This window comes from Ictalurus punctatus, chromosome 4, assembly GCF_001660625.3.
Source record: "Ictalurus punctatus breed USDA103 chromosome 4, Coco_2.0, whole genome shotgun sequence".
Classification (NCBI taxonomy): Eukaryota; Metazoa; Chordata; class Actinopteri; order Siluriformes; family Ictaluridae; genus Ictalurus; species Ictalurus punctatus.
Window position 1 is genome coordinate 14382877 of NC_071284.1, and position 22379 is coordinate 14405255.

The 22379-nt window shown below is 40.7% G+C and overlaps 1 protein-coding gene across 3 annotated transcripts in view; it reads right to left on the reverse strand.

Annotated features, from left to right (window-relative positions):
- Positions 1–22379, reverse strand: part of hydin (HYDIN axonemal central pair apparatus protein) — a 118300-nt gene that overhangs the window by 16879 nt on the left and 79042 nt on the right. For all 3 annotated transcript variants that reach the window (XM_047153006.2, XM_047153007.2, XM_047153004.2), the window contains exons 38-57: positions 21960–22130; positions 21622–21818; positions 20668–20784; positions 20313–20496; positions 19921–20062; positions 19591–19735; positions 19180–19392; positions 18548–18958; positions 16354–16572; positions 14046–14248; positions 13609–13791; positions 13371–13490; positions 12992–13151; positions 8099–8271; positions 1923–2121; positions 1633–1732; positions 1431–1530; positions 1142–1310; positions 820–1061; positions 616–733 (exon numbers count right to left, since the gene is read on the reverse strand). In XM_047153006.2, the coding sequence (XP_047008962.2) occupies positions 616–733; positions 820–1061; positions 1142–1310; positions 1431–1530; positions 1633–1732; positions 1923–2121; positions 8099–8271; positions 12992–13151; positions 13371–13490; positions 13609–13791; positions 14046–14248; positions 16354–16572; positions 18548–18958; positions 19180–19392; positions 19591–19735; positions 19921–20062; positions 20313–20496; positions 20668–20784; positions 21622–21818; positions 21960–22130 (3566 nt within the window). The remainder of the gene's footprint in view (positions 1–615; positions 734–819; positions 1062–1141; positions 1311–1430; positions 1531–1632; positions 1733–1922; positions 2122–8098; positions 8272–12991; positions 13152–13370; positions 13491–13608; positions 13792–14045; positions 14249–16353; positions 16573–18547; positions 18959–19179; positions 19393–19590; positions 19736–19920; positions 20063–20312; positions 20497–20667; positions 20785–21621; positions 21819–21959; positions 22131–22379) is intronic.

Sequence of the window (22379 nt, forward strand, 5' to 3'; positions counted from 1 at the left end):
TTACCACATTTATATAGCAACCAACAATATTCAAATGAAAAACAAATACAAAGATTTTTTTTTAGGGGGGGTGGGGGGGAATAAAAAAATTACAATAACTTGGTTGCATAAGTGTGCACACCCCTTAACTAATATAATAACTATAATAATAACTACTATATTTTTGCTTTTAACAAATCACTTTTTAAAGACAAAAACATGAGTCTACCATAAAATTGTACTCATTTGACATTTTCCTTGACTAGTCTACTGATAATATAATAAACTTAACAAGTCTTGGGTCATTGTTATTATATGCCTTGAAACATATCAACAAAGGTTCTGATCCTGGGGCGGTCAGCATTGGATGAAACCAAGATGATGTCTAGAAAATCCTACAGAAACAGCTGGTTTTATTTGGGGTTAATCAGAATCACTTCACTGACAACAGGTGTATGATAATTACTTTTACACCTTGAGTTTGAATGTGATTAGTTCTGCGCACAATCACATGCCCCATTATAAGAGGGTATGCACATTTATGCACCCAGATTGTAAGTAGACACAACTGTGTAACAACTAAACACCCATTAAAATATAGTAAGAAGAACATGACATACAAAGGCCGTTCATTACCTGAGAAGGTATGGTGTCCCTAATATTGTCCTTCTGGGTAGCGTCAGACTGGCGTAGTTTAATGGTGGAGGATAATCGTCTTGCTGAGTTGCTCTCTTGGGAAGATTTCTTGCTTATACTATAACAAAGAAGGTTTCTAATTAGAGAGTTTCATTTATGAAGGAATATGGTAAAATTCTAAAATGTATGGATCAGTGTCTCTACCCTTTCTTCTGTTCAGACAGTGGGAGATCTTTAAACATTCTGGAGATGGTGAAACAGATCTCAAATTCACCCCTATTCTCCACAGTAATTGTTTGTGTCCTGCGGGAACCATGCTCTACTGAGCCAAAGTTGACGTCATTCTCAGGGTGGATGCTGTACTTGGAATAGAGAGACTGCACAGACACTTTGATGGGTACGATCTTAATGGTTTCTCTATCTTCATCAGTATTTGGTTCAATGACCTAAAACAAATAATCATTAAAGTTAATTTTTGATATGAAATGGAGATTTACCAAAAATCTATATGAAAGGATTTTCTGACCTGACAGTGTAAAATTGGCTGTTGTCTGATAGACACCTCCTTGTTGTAGCAGAAGGTGACTTGGACACATGTGGGCCGGTCAGTGGGATGAAGAGAGCCTTTTTGAGGTGTAATAGTGAAGAGTGAGTTGAGTTTAGGCATTCCAGGCTCGGTAGGCTCCAGGATGAACCTTAAACAGCAATATCATTGCACATTAGCCTCAGAGCATTTAATGGTATTTTTATTCCTTGAAAAATTATAATATTGTATATATTGCATGCTTATGTAGAGTATGTGGGTATGAACATACTTGTAGGCAATATCATGTTTGCCCTTATTTTTCAAATTAACAGATAACTTCACTTCTTCTGATACTTTGATCATGCCAAAGTCCAGACTGTTGTCTGTACCTAACATATTTGTTATCAAGATAAAATGCAAACAAATGGTTATTTATGGAAGGATAAAAAAAACTCCAAACTTGGTGGATATGGATGAGGAATAACAACTACCTTTGGGAAATGTAATTTCCAGGGCCACATCATATGCCTCTGCCACAATATTAATGTTTTCTGTATGGACAACGCCAAGAATATTCTCCACATCTGACACCTGACCAGCACACACACACACACACACACACACACACTTTAGGTACCTGTACAAAAATCATTTTAACAGCAAATCTTACTGTTCTGATGATTCATAACTATGACCCAAGGTGATCTACCACTTTAAAACATACAATTCTTTGTGAAATTGAGATCTGTACTAACATTTGAGCTATTGGTCAGCACCTTACCTCCAATCTGATGGTTTTCTTCAGACTAATAGGTTTTATGGCTTGGAAATGCATGAGCAAGGAAAACTCAGAGTGCGCCATGATGATGCCGTGATCCTGGGAAATGCTGAACTCCTCACCCAGCCCCTCAAGGCCACTCAGCCTCCAGGCGACTGGCAGTGCAGTGGGGTTACGCAAGCACAGACTGCGTGTCTCCCTCCTGGAGGACCATAGCCATGGGAAAGACATATTATATTTACACAGGGTAATCAAATAGAACTATAATGGCAACAAATCTGTCAAAATACATCAAATGTAGAATTCACTACATTAAAATATAAAACCAGAATATGATATTTTTGTTATATTTTATATAAGCAATAAGCAAGGACACAGGAAGTTAGCAGCACCCCCAATTTTGAAGATTCCTTTCACTGCAACTGCTAAATTATATAATAATAATAATAATAATAATAATAATAATAATAATAATAATAATAATAATAGTGGGACACAGTGTCTTAGTGATTAGCACATTTGCCTTGCACCTCTCAGGATTGGGGTTCAAATCCCACCTCCGCCATGTGTGCACGGAGTTTGAATGTTCTCCCCATGCTTTGTGAGTTTCCTCTAGGTACTCCGGTTTCCTCCCCCAGTCCAAAAACATGTGTTGTAGGCTGACTGTCATTTTCAAACTGTCTCCAGTGTGTGAATGCATGTACGATTGTGCCTTGTGATGGCTTGGCACCCTGTCCAAGGTGTCCCCCGCCTTGAGTATTTTGAGTAGTTTTTGATTTTGTATGTCAGAGATAGCATTCATCTTATACCACAGCGGATGGCCAACAATTACAACTTCTAATTTATTAATTATGACAAATAACACTTTTTTAACTAATCATACAGGATACACTCACTGTAAACCTGCACATTCATGTAGTTATCTAATCAGGCAATCATGTGGCAGCAATGCAGTGCAAAAATCACACAAATACAGGCCAAGAGCTTCAGTTAATGTTCACATCAAACACTACAATGGGGAAAAGTGTGATCTGTGTGTCTTTAACCGTCGCATGGATGTTGGTACCAGAACGGCTGGTTTGAGTATTTCAGCAATTGGTCTGAGCTGACAGGAAGTCTATAGTAACTCAAATGTAAAGAGTGATTATCCTTTCTGGCAGCTCGAACCAATCTGGCCATTTTCCTCTGACCTATTCCATCAACTGTCGCTCACTCATTGTTTTTTAATTTTTATTTCCGTGAACTCTATTATCTGTGAAATTCCTAGGAGATCAGCAGTTTCTGAAATACTCAAACCAGCCCTTCTGGTACCAGCTGAGATGAAAGCTGATTTCATCTCAGCTTTAGCTTCCCGTTACTCTCTTGACTTTCTGGCACTAACTGAGACATGGATATCTCCACAAAACTCAGCTATGCTGGCCGTTCTATTCTCTGCATATGCTTTCTCTCACACTCCAAAAGAAACTGGCAGGGGTGGTAGTACAGGTCTGCTTCACACCTCTCTCCCTGTCTCATCTCAACATCTCATCCTTCCAATTCCATGCAGTTACAGTTACCTCCCTGATCAACCTTCTCATTATCACCATCTACCACCCTCCTGGTCCTCTAGGAGACTTTCTTGAAGAAATGGACATGCTCCTCAGACTTTTCCCTACTGACAGCACCCCTCTTACAGTCCTTGGGGACTTCAACCTCCCCTCTGAGAAGCTTGAGCCCTCTTGCCTTCTCCCTCTTCTCCCCATGTTATCCTATCCATCACTCTCCCTATCCTGCCAAAAACCAGCTATCAATACCTCTCTCCTACCCGTCAAAATCTCCATTCTATCTCTCCTTCCTCCATAGCTTCCTGCACCCTATCATCCCTTCCAGACCTCGACTCCTTTGCCTCCCTACTACTGCAGTTAGCCACAGACACTTTCCTCTCCATGGACCTCCTCTGCCCTCTACCCTTGAAACCTAGGAAGCTTTCATACCCTGTACCTTGGCTGTTGGATGCACTGTGCAGCAATCGGAGAGAACTAAGAACAAAAGAGAGAAAGTGGAGGAAATCACAACTCAACACAGATCTTGCCTCTTACTACACTCTCCAGTCCAAATTCTCATCTGAAATGACTTCTGATAAGACTGCCTACTACAAGGAAAATCTGGAAACTTCTGCACAAGCCCTTCACAAGCTGAACAAAATCTTTTCTTCAATAATCAACCCACCAGCTCCTTCTGCTCCATCCTCCCTGACTGCTGAAGACCTTGCCACCTGTTATGACGAGAAGTTTGAAAAAATCTGCCAGACTTTCTCTTCTACCCCAACTCCTATACAACCCACTGAGGATTCCACTTCTCCTTCACTGGCACATTTTCCTAATCGCAAAAAAAGAGATCCTGCAGGTCATCTTGTCCTGTAATCCTATCACTTGCCCATTAGATCTAATCCCTTCCACAATGCTCCAGACCATCTCTCAAGATCTCCATCACGAATATCATCAATGGCACCATATCATCTGGTGATGTACCAAGCGCATTCAAGAGAGCAAGGATTATTCTCATCCTGAAGAAACCCACTCTGGATCCATCTGACATCACCAACTACTGACCGGTATCACTACTCCCTTTTCTTTTTAAAATCCTTGAACAGTCTGTCTACAATCAACTCTCACAGAACAACCTCCAAGATCCTAACCAGTGTGGCTTCAAAGCGGCACATTCCACAGAGACTGCCCTTTTGGCTGTCACTGAGAAGCTACATGCTGCTAGATCAGCCAAACTGTCATCAGTCCTCATCCTCCTCAACCTTTTAGCAGTGTTTGACACAGTGAACCACAAGACTCTCTTATCCATCCTCACGAGTGTCAGAATTCATGGTGCAGGGGTTTGCTTCCTACCTGGAAGGTCATTCATACTAGGTGACTTGGAAGGAATCCACATCTGCTCCCTGCAGACTCTCCTCTGGTGTCCATCAAGGTTCAGTATTTGGTCCTCTTCTGTTCTCCCTCTATACTCAATCTCTTGGTGAGGTCATATCCTCACATGGGTTCTATTACCACTTCTATGCGGACTACAATCAATTCACCCTCTCCTTCCCTCCCTCAGATCCTCTTGTTTCTGCTCAGATCTTAGCATGTCTAGCAGACATCTCATCATAGATGGCAGCTCATCAGCTGAAACTGAATCCCAGCAAAACTGAACTGCTGTTCATCCCAGCTCATTCATTACCATGTCAGGGTCTTGGACAACTCTCTGATCCCAACTTCAGTTACTGCACTCAACCTTAGGGTACCCATAGACAATCAACTGTCCTTTTCCTCTTATATGGTTAATCTGACATGCTCATGTTGATTTCTCCTTTACAACATCAGAAGGATTTCCATCCATCAATCTTCTATACCACTTATCCATTTCAGGGTCACGGGGAACCTGGAGCCTATCCCAGGGAGCATCGGGAACAAGGCGGGGTACACCCTGGACAGGGTATCAGAAGGATTTATCTATTTCTATTCATACAAGCCACTCAGGTGCTGGTTCAGTCTCTTGTCATTTTGAGACTAGTCTACTGCAACTCACTCTTGGCAGGTCTGCCTCTGAGCACCATTCAACCTCTGCAACTGATCCAGAATGCAGCTGCATTGTTTCTAATCTTCCTAAGTCCCTCCCCTCCCCCGCTACTCTCCCTCCACTGGCTTCCTGTAGCTGCCCACATACGATTTAAAACTCTGATACTTGCCTACAAAGCCAAAAACGGACCAGCACCCACTTACCTCAAATCACTTATCACACCCCAGCCTGCACCACGCTCCCTCCAAACCTCAAGTAACACTAGACTGGTGCCACCATCTCTCAGGGTACAAGGAAGGCATGCATCAAGACTCTTCCCTGTTCTGCCACTTAGGTGGTGGAATGAGCTTCCCCTAGATACCCAAACAGCTGACTCACTGGCTCAAACAAAAGACCTACCTCTTCCTAAAGTACTTAAATGAGCACTTTTCATTTTTTTAAAAAAAATGTCTGTTTTTCTTACTATATTACCTCCCAACAGAATTTTAAGATGGTGATGGTATTCTTAGTCCGTGATCTAGTGAACCAATATCGGGATGTATTTATTAATAGAGACTTCAAAGCACTTGTGTAAGTCACTCTGGATAAGGGCATCTGCCAAATGCCATAAATGTAAATGTAAACATCCATGCCATGAAAGATTAAAGGCTGATTAGATAACTGAATGAATGCACAGGGGTACAGGTGTTCCTAATAAAATGGATGGTGTAAATCCCCCTTGTTCCACCAATACAGCTTCAAGGCATGGATGCCACACGGCTTCTGAAGGTTGTATGTTGTATCTGGCACCAAGATATTAGCAGCAGATCCTTTAAGTCCTGTTAGTTGCGACGTGGGGCCTCCATGGATCGGACTTATTTGTACAGCACATCCCGCAGATGCTCAATCGGATTGAGATCTGGGGAATTTGGAGGCCAAGTCAACACCTTGAACTCTTTGTCATGTTTCTCAAACCATTCCTGAACAGATTTTGCATTGTGGCAGGTGCATTAACCTGCTGAAAGAGGGCATTGCCATTGGGGAATACTCTTGCCATAAAAGGGTGCCCTTAGTACGTGTACTCAGTACGTGTCAAAGTAACATCCCATATGAATGCCAGGACCCAAAGTTTCCCAGTAGAACATTGCAGGGAGCATCACCGGCTGCCTCCACCGGCTTGCATTCATCCCATAGTGCATCCTGGTGCCATTTATTCCCTAGGTAAGCAACACATATGCACCTGGCCATCCACATGATGTAAAAGAAAACGTGATTCATCAGACCAGGTCACCTTCTTCCATTGCTCCACCGTCCAGATCTGATGCTTACATACCGATTGTAAGCGCTTTTAGCGATGGACGGGGTCAGCATGGGCACTCTGACATCTGAGTCTGACATACACAGCAAGCTGTGATACACTGTGTAGCCAATATAACAATACATAAAGCACTCTATAATTAACAATATACTCTATACTGTACTGTAAGGTACTTGTATCTGACATCTGCCATATACAAGTATTCTCTCTCTCTCTCATATATATATATATATATATATATATATATATATATATATATATATATATATATATATATATATATATATATATATATATATATTGTAAATTATAGTGCTTTATATATTGACAGAGGCAAGTCTCCTCTTCTTATAATGAACGCATTATAAGAACGATAACATAATAGAAACAAGCACAATAATATAAACTTGTCATTTAGGTTACATTCGTAAATATTCCGATCCACACTGCTGCAGAAAATGAACAACTTCTGATTAGAAAACTCAATCAACACCTTCTGATTCTAATAATTAATAATAATTTTAAATGCTTAATTTAACAGTTAATTTTGAACTTTGGCAATCACAAGAATCAACTAAACCATCCAATTTTTACATTTTTTCTCTCCTGCCCTATTTTCCTCATTGCGTGCGGGGACAGTGTGCTCATGGTTGCAATTCCTGACAAACTTCTAAATGTTTCATCAATGTGAGATTATGACCTAAAATGTGCTTAAAATATTTTTAATTGCATAAATGAAGTTGCAATCTGTCATCCATTACCCAAACACAAAGGATACACCCACACAAACATATACATTGTATATATATATATATATATATATATATATATATATATATATATATATATATATATATATATATATATATATATATGTATAAACGTTTCATGTTTGCATGAGTTTACATGTGCGCAACTTCATATTTATACACCAGGGAAACAGGGGTCTGAAAGAAAATTTTTGACAATTTTCTGTCCCAAAAATGACTTATTCCTTAGAGTCTTTAATAATTTTGGCACATATATTTTTGAGACAAAATACTATTCTTTAGAAAAAATAGTATTTTATTATAGTACTAATAGATTTTATGTCGGAATTATGATAAATAGTTTCTCCTGTTCGACTAGAAAGATTATACAATATTTTTTGCTCTTTTTTATGAAGGGTGCCAAAAATTCTGAAAGGCACTGTCACGGTAATATGTTATAAACATAGTTGGAATAAACAAAAGTCTATATTAAGTTCTTTTACAGTCATTTGTCATAAACAAACAAACAAAAAAACCCACTGATATGTGTTGGAAACCACATTACATAATATCATGCTCCTGACCTGTCCAGGAAAATCTTATCAAAATTAAGTTGCTTGCACTCCACTTCCAGCTCTGGCCGGACTCCTCTGCAAGAGATGAAGAAGATGCCAGGTTCTGGGTTGTCCTTAATACAGCACACCACTCTGTCTTCTGTGAGACCTGGAGTGGTGGGGTATGCCCATACTCTGAGCTCCTGCAAAGTGTACAGTATACAGTGTTCAGTACATGAATCTGGCCTTATGGACAATATATACTTTGGACACTAGATGGAGACATTCTTCCTTTGTGTTTTTTTCTTTTGACTTGCCTTGCTAACTTTTGTTTTCAACTTTCTCTGATTTGCTAGGCTATACCCTCCATTTTCTTTGTTCTTTTCTCAGTACTCTGTTCCTCATGTGTGTATTAAGCAGTGGTTTTCAAAGTGGGAGCCTCCAGGGGGCCTCAACAATTTGGTGTGAAAAATAAATAAATACATGATTTTTTCTTTCTCACTCTCAGACAACCACAAACACACACACAATCAATTCCTAATATAATGTAATGTAAAGATGTAAGATGTAATTATTAATAAAAAAAAGGGGGGGGGGTATATTCAGAAGTCTATATTTTTAATGTGTTTTAAAGACATCTTGTAAAAGGCGGGCCTTGGTCAAATGTTAATGCCATTTGGGGGGCCTTGCTCTGGAAAATTTGGGAACCCCTGTACTAAGCCACTGTATTTGCCTTTTGTTACTACTGCTTCATTTTTTGCTGCCTGCCTTTTGGCTTTTTGGGATCTTTTGTGATTTTTGCCTTTTTTTAATTGTTTGTTATTTTTGGCCTCTTTGAATCTTTTGTGAATTTTTCCTGATTACTTGTTTTTGGATTTAGTATTCATCTGTTTAACGGGTGGATTGTTTTTGGAGTAACTTTTAGAAGTAAAGATTTTTCTGTTTTTCCCCCTATCTCTGTCTCCTGGAGTTTCTCTGCAATTGAGTTCAGCCTAGCCTAGGTTGCCAACCATTACAGTAGGATTGAGCCAACAAGATGGACCAACAGAGCAGAATTCCCAGAGACCACCAACTTCGACATGCTTCATTTTGCAGTGGCCAGTCAAGGGACCACAACGGGAAGACAAGTGTCAACAATGGGTGATCAAAGAGCAGTGACAGGAGCATGTGCTGACCCAGATCTTGCAGTGTATGTAGGGTCACTCTATACGTATTGACCAGCACCCTATAACCCTACTAACCCCCACAGATGAGCCATGCCTACCTGCCTCTCAAAGCTTCGATGGGAAGCCAGGAGGGTGCCGTAAGCTGTACACTGTCTGCTGAGAGCCAGTGGAACCAGGAGGCACTCATAGCGGTATTTCAGAATAGTCTCTCGGACCCCATCAAGGATGAACTGGCCTCAAGGGATGCAGAGAGGGACTTGAATGCATTGCCTGCCCTCTCAATTTGGCTGGACAAACAACTCCATGAGAGACAAATGGAATGCCATTCTTCAGCACTCAGGATCAGGTCTAGTACTTCTAGATGGCTCATCAGAGGAACCTATGTGGTCGGGAGGGACACAACTCGCCCAGACTGAGCTGAGCTGGTGCATGTGAGAGGTGTTGCCTCTACTGTGGGAAACCAGATCACTTCAGGTCCACTTGCCCAGAGTTATCAAGAAAAGCCCAGTTCCAGTAGGGCGGACTGTGATGGGACCTACCTTCGCCCCAAAGTGTTCTCCAGTTATGGTCCTCCTTTCCACCTCCCTTTCTTGATGTGGGCAACAGCACACCCTTCGACAGAACACTGGAGTCTCTGGTGGACTCTGGTGCTACCAGCAACTTCATGGACTTGTCCCTTGCCAAAAATCTCCAAATCCCCCTGGTCAATCTTGAGCTGCCATTAACAGTTACTGCCCTGGATGGAAAACCCCTGGGCAATGTTAGTGTTCACCACCTCACCACTCCTGTACACCTGTACATCAATAACCACCAAGAGAAGCTGCACTTCCACCTTATACATTCTCCCATGTTTCCCTATTGTCCTAGGTTTCCTGTGGCTAAGCTGCCATAACCCTCACCTGTACTAGTTCACTGGGCTAAATGCTTGATCAGGGTCCCACCTACCATGCTACATGCCTTCCCTGCACCTTCCCCATCATCTCCCGAGTCTCTAGAACTTCCCGAGTTGTCCTGAGTCCCTCCTGAGTATCATGACCTGTAGGAAGTGTTCAGTAAGAAGAAGGCAACCAGTCTTCTTCCTCACTGCTCCTATGACTCCTCCATTGACCTGCAATACTAGTACCTCTAGGGGAAGTATCTTTTCTTTCTCTGCACTTAAGACCAAAGCTATGGAGGAATACAGGATGTCCCAAAAGTCTCCATATATAGGGGAAATTAACACTTTTTTTGCAAAATATAACTTTTGTAGCGACAGGCCAGCAGCTGGCGCACAAAAGGGAAAGAGCGCTCCTCCCGTGACTGCTGCTATGGTGCTGAAGAGACAGCTCCGCTTCAGCAACACCAATGTTTTGGACAGCCGGAGAGCACATGGCTGCGGGACGGGGCCGCCGTCACACACACGGCTGGCGGCTGATGATCAGGGCAGCAGCTCTCCACCATCCAGCAGCAAACAGGAGAGTATAAAAAGGCCATCCTCCGCTAGCAAAGGGAGAAAGGGCCCCAGAGGTATGCATGATAATTTGTTTTGTGTCTCTTGCAGAGGATTTGGAGGGAACGGAGGATTTCGCATCCTGGCTGCACCCGTGTCACTGTCTGACTGCAGAACAGGATCTCAGCCACTCAGAAAGCCCCCAGCACAGCCCTGGCAGCCCCGTGGATAACACTGATGCCCGAGCACTTCATCCCACTGCAGGTCCTTTGCACACCTAAATAAACTCTGCACATTTGCCCCAGAAATGGCCTCTTGTGTGTCTGTGCTCAGCCCACCGCTGTCTAGTCTCACTACACTTTATTTACAAAACATCCTCTACATGATTGCCATTTCTTTGTAAACACACAGGAGTCATCTCTCCCAACCGTATCATGTGTGATATGCTTCTCCAAGCTCAGGAGGTGCTTCACTTCAGCTCCAGTCCTAGACCTGCCTGATCCAGCCCTCCCTTTCATTGTGGAGGTGGAAGCTTCAGAGGTGGGTGTTGGAGGGGTGCTGTCTCAGTGGTCATCTGACAACAAACTCCACCTATAATTTTTTTCACACTGGCTGCCCCCCATGGAACAAAATCACAATGTTGACAACAGTGGAAACTGCTGACAAAAAAGCTCGGAGGAATGTAAGCAGTGGTCAGGGGGGCTCAACAACCATTCACTGTGTGGCCTGACCATAAGAATCTCAAATATATCCAGACTTAACCCCCATCAGGCCAGCTGGGCTCTGTTTTTCAAAAGATTTCAGTTTACTATCTCCTACTGTTCTGATTCCAGTTAAGCGGAGACCCTGAACTTCCCATAGTTCCAGCATTGTAGCCCCAGTTCACTGGGGAATTGAGACTGTTGTCTAATTGGCACAGCAGGGAGAGCCAAACCCAGGAGGTCCTCCCAACTGACTTTTGTCCCTGCTTTTGTACACACCCAGGTATTGCAAAGGGGGTTTCATGGTTCACACTTTGCTGGTCACCCAGGTGCAATGTGGACCCTTGACTTCATCAAAAGGTGCTATTGGTAGCCCAGCATAGAAGCAGATACACAGGGTTTAGAAAACGTCCCCAAGGGCTATTCAATCCACTACCCATCCCCAAACAACCCTGGTCCCCCATATTGCTAAACTTCATAACAGGACCTCCCACCTCTCAAGGTAATTCAGTCAGTAATTCAGTCATTCTAGTGATAAATGATAGATTCTCCAAGGCATGCCATTTGATCACTTTACCTATTGTAAACTTCTCCCTGCTAAAGTTACTGCTGAACTAATGTGTACACATATGTTGAGTCTATGGTCTCCCACAGAACCATGGCTCTCCCACAGGACAGCTGCAGTTTACCATCTAGTTCTGGAAGGCATTCTATCTGCCAGCCTCTCCTCTGGTTTCCATCCTGAGTCCAATGGCCAGACAGAGAGGTTGAACCAGGACCTGGAGATGACACTGCACTGCACACTGGCATCCATTACCCCAAGCTCCTTGAGCAACTACCTCCTGTGGGCAGAGTATGTGCACAACCCTATATGCTGTTTTTCTACTGGGATGTCCCCGTTTGAGTGCCAGTTCTGGTACCAGCTCGCGCTGTTCCCAGAGCAGGAACCCAATTTCATGGTCCCTTCCACACAGAGGTTCATCCATTGCTGTCAGAGCACCTGGCGTGGAGGGTTCTACAGTGGGCTTGTCAGCACCAACAGCTTCAGGCCAACCTCTGGCGCAGACCTGCCCCAGGTCACGCAGATCTTCCCTGCAGTTAATATCCTTTGAACACCCCCCCCCCCCCCCCCCCCCACACACACACACACTTTGTTAAGCTTCTTTATTGTTTTCAACTGTCTCTGATTTGGAAGGCTATTTAAACCCTCCATTTCTTTGTTCTTTGTGCAGTTCTCTTGTTCCTCACATGAATACCAAGCAACTGTCTTTGCCTTTTTTTACTAGTGCTTTTTCTTTTGCTGCCTGTCTGGCTCTTTTGTGAATTTTACCTGATGGCTTGTTTTTTGGACTTAGGATTCTTCTGTTTAATGGTTGGATTGTTTTTTGATCTCTGACTGCTGTCTTGTGGAACTTTTTGGAGTAAAGATTTGTCTGTTTTCCCCCTCCTTTCTCTGTCTCTTGGAGTTTCTCTGCAGTTAAGCCCAGCCTAGCCTGTGGAGCAGTGGTTAAGTTGTTGGGTCATCACCACCCTCACCTAGGTTCAAATTCTGTCCAGGGTCACTAACCCTTACAGGCTTCATTCCCTTAAAAAGTTTTCGGTATTGAAATTTTGTATTAAGACATACCTTTCGCTCATTGGGCTTAAGAACCATGCTCAGAGGGTCCAGGATGAATGTGGTCGATTTGGTGTCTCGGTGGAGGCAGAAATGAACCTCTGCCTCCATGGGGGAGTTGTTGTGTATTACTAGTCTTTCTGTGTTTTCTGGGGACTTCTTTTCCTTGTACCTATGTAAAGAGCTACAGTGTTGTAACTTAGTAATTCATTTTGTCATTTATAAATTCCCCATCATAACAATGTGATAATATGGTTAGTTTCCAAGAGTATGCATTCGACACATTATTTAAATAATTTCTATATGTATGAGCACTATAAGGAATATTTGAGGGAATTATTATTATTAGGGAATGTATACTTAAATTCTAAGAGCAAGAAAAATAAAGCACCTGTCTCTAGTTCTTCCACAAAGCAGGGGCCCGAAGTCATAAAGGCCTGAGCGGATGATGTATGTCTTCTGTAAGCCATTTTCTTTCTGCATGGCCTTTTTACAGCGGGCAAACACTGTCCTATGACACACAAATAAAACCCATCCGAATAAACAACAGAACATGGGCAAACAGTTGCTAAAATGGGTTCTGGTCACAGGTCTACTGCCTGTTCTCCAGACCTGCAAATAATACTCACTTATAGTCCTTGCTGATGGATGGGAAAGCACAGATGCCTCTGCAGTAGAGCTGATAGCAGCGCTTGGTCCCCATCACTTCAAACCCCAGAGTTTGTTTAAAATCACCAGGCACAGATGAGTGGAACCACAGTTTCAGGGTCACTTCTCCATTTGCCGGCACAACCCAGCGAAAATGACTGAGCCTTCATGAGAACGGGATGAAATCATCAAAAAACAATAGTAACAAAAGCAAAAATGATTGTACATTAGAAGTACATAATCAGGTTTACTGTAAAAAAAATAAAATAAAAAAAATAAATAAACGGATTATTTTTACTCATAAAGCAAAATATAAAGAGTAATATATATATAATATATATATATATATATATATATATATATATATATATATATATATATATATATATATGTATGTATATATTATAAAACCAAATACCTTTGGCTGTGTTCTATAAGAGACTTGCTGTGGTCAGTTTCAGATAAGGGGGTGACCGTGTTCAATGGAGGTGAATGAGAGTCTATGCTCTTGCTTCCTTTTTTTGCAGGAACTCGCCGCTTGTCTTTTGGGGTCCCCTTGGCTGATTCCTCTTTCACTGGGGCCTTTTTCCCTTTGCCTTTGTTCAGGGTTGTAACATCCTCCTAAGCAGGCAAAGCAAACAACCAAGTGTCTATTTCACTAATCATCAAGTCTTTTTAAAGATAGACTAAACATATAATTCAAATAAAGTTTCTGAGCAGAACTGTCCAACCTAAAATTCAATCATATTAAAAGCATCATAGATGATATTTTCCGCCCATTTTTTCTCCTTGTGTCACCTGCCAATTGGCACCCACCAGCCAGCTCTCCCCTATCACATGACAGCTACCAATTGAAGAGGGTGAAGGCTAACATATGCTTCCACCAAGATACATGAAGCCAGGCAACTAGCCAGTTCAATCTTTTTGAACAGTAGGGGAAATAAGTATTGCATGCGTAAACATTTTTTTCAGTAAATATAGTTCCATTTAACATGAAATTTTCACCAGACATCAGTATTAACTCAAGATATCTGGAAATATAAAGAATTCACAATATTAAAGTCTAGAAATAAAGTTATGTGCAACAAAGTGGAATGACACCGGAAAAAAGTATTGAACACGCTAAGAAAAAGCAGTTCTCCAAGGCAAGGTAAGGGAAGAAACAAGCTGAAATCCAAAAGTAATTATACCCCTTATCTGTGCAAATTCATATCAGCTGGGTTAGTAAATTGATGGTCTATAAAAAGACTTTTCGTTACCAAGGTGTCACACAAGAAACATCTCATGATGGGTAAAAGCAAAGAGCGCTCCCAAGACCTTCAGAACCTTATTGTTGCAAAACATATTGATGGAATCGGATACAGACATATTTCAAAACTGATTCCTCCAGTAAGCACCATTGGGGCCATTATCCGCAAGTGGAAGCAACATCACTCCCTCTTCAACCAGCCACGCACAGGAGAACCTCGCAAGATTTCAGACCAGGGAGTCAGAAGAATACTCAGAAGAGGAAACCAAGAGCCAAGGACCACTTGGAAAGAGCTCCAGAAACACGTGGAGGCAGCAGGTGCCATCATCACAGAGAAAACAATAGGCAATGCACTCCACTGCTCACGCTCACCCTGCAAGACTCCATTACTAAAGAAAAGGCATGTCAAAGCTCATTTAAAGTTTGCTACAACTCATTTGGACAACCCTATGAAATACTGGGAGAGTTGTAGTCTGGTCAGACGAGAGAAAAATTAAACTTTTAGGCTGTCATACTACACACCGTATTTGGAAAAGATCTGCCGCTGCACATCACCCTTAAAACCCTATACCAAGAGTGAAGTTTGGAGGTGGAAGCATCATGGTGTGGGGCTGTTGTTCATCACATGGTACTGGCAGACTTCATATAATTGAAGGAACAATGAATGGAGCCCTTTCCCTGATGATTCTTGAGAAGAATCCGCTGCCATCCGCCAGAATGATGAAGATGAGACGTGGGTGGACCTTCAAGCAGGACAACAATCCAATGAATACAGCAAAGGAAACTCTCAATTGGTTTCAGAGAAAAAAAATCAAGGTGTTAGAATGGCCCAGTCAGTCACCTGACTTGAATCCAATTGAACAAGATTTAAAGACAAAATGTTTAGAAGAATCTGTGAAAATCACACCTGAATACTGCGGCTGACTAATTTCTTCATACAGGAAGCGTCTTGAAGCAGTCATTACAAACAAAGGCTTCTCTACTAAGTTCTAAATAAATTTCAGATAGCTTGTTCAATACTTTTTCCCTGTGTCATTCCACTTTATTACACATAACTTCATTTATGGACTTTAATGTTGTGAATTCTTTATATCTCCGGATTTCTTGAGTTAATACCAACTTCTGGTGAAAATGTCATGTGAAGAGCCCCACTGGAAATATATTTACTGAAAAAATTGTTGACACGTCCAAAACTTATTTCCCCACTGTATACGAGCTCAGAGATGATCACGATTGGCTAGTGTTGCTGATATTGACAAGTAAAAGATACTATAACACTCAGTATAACCTTCAAAACCCAGACAGCACAGCCAGTTTTGCTCCCTTGCACGAATGAAAGTGGAATCAAGATTTGAAATTGCAAAATCTGATCTCCAAACAATAGGGCAAACAATTTTATGTTACACCACTTGGGAGTCCCATGATGTTTCTCTCTTTTTTGTTTTTAAATATTGCTCAGGGGAAAGTATCCACATACCTTTGCAGACACTGTGGAGCTTAGGGCTTCTGTCTCAAAGTCTATCTCCCGCTTCTCCTCGGCTGAATCTTCCAGAGATGAGGGCATTAAGAAGGTGAAGCAGCCAGGAGTAAGATGGAAGCTGGACACCAATCTCCTTTTGGGGTATGGGACTATTGAGAACAGCATGGGAGGAGGAATAGGTGGACCCGTGGGTCCAAGCCCTAACCCATTCAAAACCTAGCGACAACATCAGAAGGTGAGTAAAACATTAGCTCTGGGATGTGCATTTATTACCTTATACAGTCATGTCAAAAAATAAGCACACCCTATGACACATTTGGACAAGCAAACATTTGATCCTCTTTGAAACAGTGCCTTTTAATAAAGTTGATACACTATCAAATGTCACACAAAATTACATTTTGTAGTAATTTTCACAATTTAAATAAATAAAAAATTCTGCCGACTGGATGGGCAGAGACTGGGTTTGTCACGGAGAAAGGATCTGTGGAATTCGCGGATGACTACATGTGCTTGAATCTCCTTTTCTTTTATCTTGCAATGACCCTGCGTGGGTGTGACCACATTATTTACCAAAGGTACCATTTCTTTGTTTTTGCCCTCGTGGTGAAGCAGCCATTTGGTTTGAGGATTCTAAGAATGCCAGCTACATTTAGGCCTGCAACAAGGAACTGGGTACCATTAGTTTGTTTGTTTTATGGGGTAATGCCGGCTTTTGTTGGTTAATCTGGGTGAATAGCCTATATCTTTTGAATGTTGTGCACACATTTTTCTGTTGCTGTGACTGTGACATTTGAAACTTCTTAAGGGATTCTGTGAACTGAATATAATGTAAAATTGAAGCTGAAAGTCTAATGACTCAACTTTTATGTTAAATACTTTATGACTATAATAGTAAAAATTGAAAGGTTTAAACATTTATTTGGTTATTGACTTTACATCTACACTTAAGTTGTCTACACTTTAAGTTAGTCTATTTTCCTAAGATCATAGATAGTTAATCAGTGATGAGAGATATTATCATGGTATGATGGGATATAGTGGGCATTTCACAAAGAGTATATTTACTAATTGGATAATTCTGGAATGCAAGTGGAACCTAAGACATTAGCTGAGTAACATAAAACATAAAGAAGATTAAGTATTTAGTATTTCTCTTGATAAATAGAAAAGAACTCTGGGTAGCTTCCTCAAGTAAAAAGTATTACACCAAAGGGGTGCTACATAGGCAAAGACCAGGCCTTTTGGAATAGTGTGCTCTGGACAGACAAATCAAAGATTTGTTTGGCCAAAGACTTGTTTGGCCACAGTAACAGCAGGCATGGTTGGCACAGACCAAAGACAGCTTTTCAGGAGAAGTATCTCATACCAACTGTAAAGCACACTGCTGGAAATGTTATGGTATGCGGTTGCTTCGCTGCCTCAGAGACTGGCCAGCTTGCGCTCTTTGATTTGGTTCTTTGATATGAATTCTGCGTCATATAAAAGAGTGCTTGTAGATAATGTGAGGCCATCTGTCTAAAAGTTGAAGTTGAACCGAAAGTGGACCTTCCAGCAGGATAATGATCCTAAGCACACTAGCAAATCCATCAAGGAATGGCTCGAAAAGAAGAAACAGAGGGTTATGGAATGGCCTAATGAAAGCCTGGATTTTAATCACACTGAAATGCTTTGGGGGGATTTGAAACGGGTAGTACATGCAAGAAAACCCTCAAACATCTTGCAACTAAAAGAATATTGCATAGAAGAGTGTTCAAAAATTCCAGCAAGCCTGGTGGACAATGTCATGTAATGTTATGTAAAATGCCTACAAGACATTATGTCTGCTAAAGGGAGCAATACTGGCTTCTGAGGCCAAGGGTGTACTTACTTTTTCCACATACACCTATTGATATTTCTGTTGAATAACTGAAATATCTGTTTCCTTGTGGTTTTGTTCAAGTATGCCACCTTCATTAATATGCATGTTTCAAAGATGATCAAACGTTTGTTTGTCCAAATATGTCAAAAAAGCCATCAATTTCTATGGGGTGTACTTATTTTTTCATGACTATATGTTGCTTTTTAAATTTTATTTATTATTCTTTTTTTTTCTTTTTTTTTACAAAGCTGCACAGAATGAGAACATAGACCAACTGGAGTTTATCAGGCTTTACTGAGGGCTTAGACACATTATTTCAGTTTGCAGTACCTCATCATATGATGGAAGCTTCATGCTGTCTAGAAGCTTGTCTATGCTTGCCTCCTCTTTTTTGCTGATAGAAATGTAGGTGTGGGGGATGAACTCTATTGCCAGCTCATTGTCTGAGCCCTCTGTGCCATTGGGCAACAGGTGAGTCTGGCTGGGTGTTGGAGACAGCAGCTTAGACTCAGCAGTGTCCATTTTCATCCTCTCTTTCATCCGCTCCTTTTTGGCCCTCTTGCTGGGTAGCTTATGATGTTCTGAGGCTTCCTCAGGCCCCTGGTGCTGATCCTCTGAAGGAAGAGAATTCAGCAGGAGGCCCTGAGTCCTATCCCAGTTCTGCAGCATGTGCTGGATCAGTGGTTGGCTCTGCTCGTATAGCTGGAAGCGGGAAAACAACTGCCTTTCAGCCTCAGTTATCTGGTAACATCAGAGCCAAAGAAATGCTGGAATTAGGCCAAGAGTATATGAGCTTTATCCAAAATGTTGCAAACTAAGTAGGGTTAAGCTCTCCTTTTTATAGTGAGGTAAGAAAAGAGATTAGGCTTGGATTTACCCAGTTACAGCTAAAGCACCTCACATGCCTTTATAAGATATCTACTTTACCAGTTAGAATTGATTTAGCACTGGCTCAAACTGACCAGTTCTTTCTCCAGTTCATCCAGTGGCAGCAAAGAATTATCATGGCCAGTTGGCTTGCTGTTTTTGCCATCTTTGACTTTCTTTTTGCCTCCTTCATCAAGTTCTCCGGCACCCTCTAAAAGTGAGTCTTTGACTTCTGTGCAAGAAGACATCTTTCTACCCCCTTTAGGCTGCTGTTCCAGTCCAGTGTCAGAGTGCAGTTCTACAACAGGCTATATATAGGAAGCATATCAAATCAAAATAATCTTTTTTTTCTTACAATAGCATTGTTTTATTATTATTATTATTATTATTATTATTATTATTATTATTATTATTATTATTATTATTTATTTGTTTGTTTGTTTGTTTGTTTGTTTGTTTATTTATTTATTTATTTATTATTTTTTTTAACTACCAGCGTCTCTGACCTGGGCAACTCCCAACTGACTTCTCCTTTCTGTTAAATCCTCTGTAAGTATTTCCTTTTTTCCCCTCTTGTATTTTTTCTTCAGATCCTCCTCCTCTCTTAGCTTCTCCTCCTGGTGCCTCTTCTCCTGCTCCCTCTCTTGCTTGCTATAATCCATAATCAAATTAATTCCATAATCAAATTTAATTTTATACCATTATTATTACTTTAAAACCAACAACCTGGTTTCCCAGATTCAGTTATAAACTTAAAACCATGTGCTTAAAATATACAACGTATACTTTTTAAAATTTTTTATTGTTAGTTAAACTGCCATGCAGCTGAAGATTACCTGTACATATGTTCCTTTAGCATCTCCAAGTGTTGAAGGTCTGCATATGCTTTCTCTTCCTCACACAGGGCATCATACTCATCCTCATCCATCTCCTGCACATGCAGCTTTTCTCTTTCAGTCTGTTCCCTTTGTGAGGCCTCTGATCACATACAAACAAGTGTTGTTAATTACACTCGTTAATTTACTGCTCTATTAATCTGTCTAATTCTGTGCATGAATGTGCTCATTTAAATAAATGCTACTAAGGTAATATGTACCCTATAGATATGTGTTTTATTCAGTAGTTTAATACACTCCTCTCTTTTCACAGTATTTCCTATTTTCCCTATAACTTCCTTCCCTCTTATTTCCACCCTCACAATATCTTCTTTTTTTCCATCCACCATCACCTGTCATCTCCAATTGAGCTCTCTCTCTGGATCTGAATTCAAAGTAGCTGTCAGTGAGGTTGATAACATAGATGTGCTGGTGGTTGTTGAAGGCTTTGATGATGACATGGAGCACAGTGCTTGGAAAGCGGCAGTACATTGTTTCCAAGCCATCAATCACGACGGCTCGATTGCAGTCGCTAAGCTACAGCACATTGGAAATGCATAACTGACATACATCAAAGCAAGGAACCATTTTGTGCAATAATAAAGAAACATAGCATTGAAAAGGAATGTTAAACACACACAGTACAGTATGTTCAATAATGCAGTCAAATCATGCTGTGGTGGCCATAAACATTGTGGTGGTTCTTACCTGTAGTCTCTCTGACAGAATCTCTACCAGGAGATCATCAGGCAGTAAACTATTCATGCCTCCCAGCTCACCCACCTGACTCACATTCCCATTAGGGAGCCTGTGAGTTGGACCAGCCTACACATAACCAATAAACTGTAATTGAACTCACCTCACATCCAATCTAATTCACACAAAAACTGTATATAAATTATGTTATTACAGGCAAGTAGCATTCTTCCTGAGATGAATATAGCAGGCATATCATTATAGAGTCCAGTCTATCATAATCCTATGTATAAAAATATTTTACATATTACAATATTCTTACTTATTCAGTACAGTATGTTACTATATAATACAATGTGTTGGAAATATGTTACAATCCAATTAGTTAAAATATAAAAACTACACACTTCATTTTTGACTGATTGCAAGAAATAATCTAATAAAGGCCTTCATAAAGCAGTGCAACTGAGTTATGGGAGAGACAAATGTAAGCTAATTTATAATGTGCCAATTTATATTTTTGACCACAATAACATCCAAATTAAATGTAATTTGTTACGTTTCTTAGCAAAGAGTTTATAATACATTAAAAATAATGCTGGCTAATGTTAATATTCTTTGTCTGACAAGATAAAAAGGGAAAGTGGGGTGGGGGACACGTGAAAGGAGACGTGAAAGGAGACGTGAAAGGAGACGTGAAAGGAGACGTGAAAGGAGACGTGAAAGGAGAGAAACACTACTCTCAAAGAAATTTGAGAGTGTTTATCATTAGTAATATTAATAAAGTGTCTAATGTGTTAAAGACAAAGAATTAATTTATGATTCCATGTCCAATGGTATTCCCAACACATTAAATCAGTGAAGCTATTCAATAAACATTTAGTTTAGTGCAGAAGTTCAAATTGGTGAGGTTTTTATAGAGATGTATACATTATGTATTTTGAAAAACTGTTTGAAGATGATTACCACTGTAGCAGTGGGATTAGAGTCATCATTTTTCTTTGCTCCCACGGAGCTGGTCCTATTGTTTGTTGAGATAGTGGATGTGGGGGCTTTGGAGTCAGTGTCCTGAATACCCTCAGCAGTGTGCTTGGCTAATGCCTCAACACTGAGAATGCCTTCAGCCTGACAAGCCGCAGTCATCACATTTAACACAACTGGGGCTAAAAACACACAGACACAGAAATGTAATCTATCTACAAAATTAAAGTTTCTAAATTTACTTAGTTTAGTTTTAAACTAATAAATTTACAAATATAAGGTGGAAAAAAGGTAGAAAATAATCCAGGAACATGTATATTCACCAGTATGTTCTGCTGTGCCTGGCACAGACTCAATGGTGGCTCCAAACAGCTCTCTGGCCTGCTTGCTTGCAGTGCTGGTTCCAGATGACACAGCCTCTTGCACTACGGAGTCTATGTTCAAACATGCAGCACCGTAGTACTGTGCCAAGCTCACAGCCAAAACAGTCTTACCTACACACACATACAATCATCTTACCAGTGGCAAAGGCAAAACAAAGGACCATGGAAGCTAGATCCACTCTATATACTTGCAGGAATGAACTTACAGTATACTGCAAGGGTTGTATATTAATAAAGTGAAGTACAAAAGCCTTTGAACAGTCATATCACATTACTCACTTAGATTAAAATACAGTATAGTATATCTAATTTACTTGTGTACTATTAATGCTATCTCTGTGAAGGCCCAAATTTAAAATT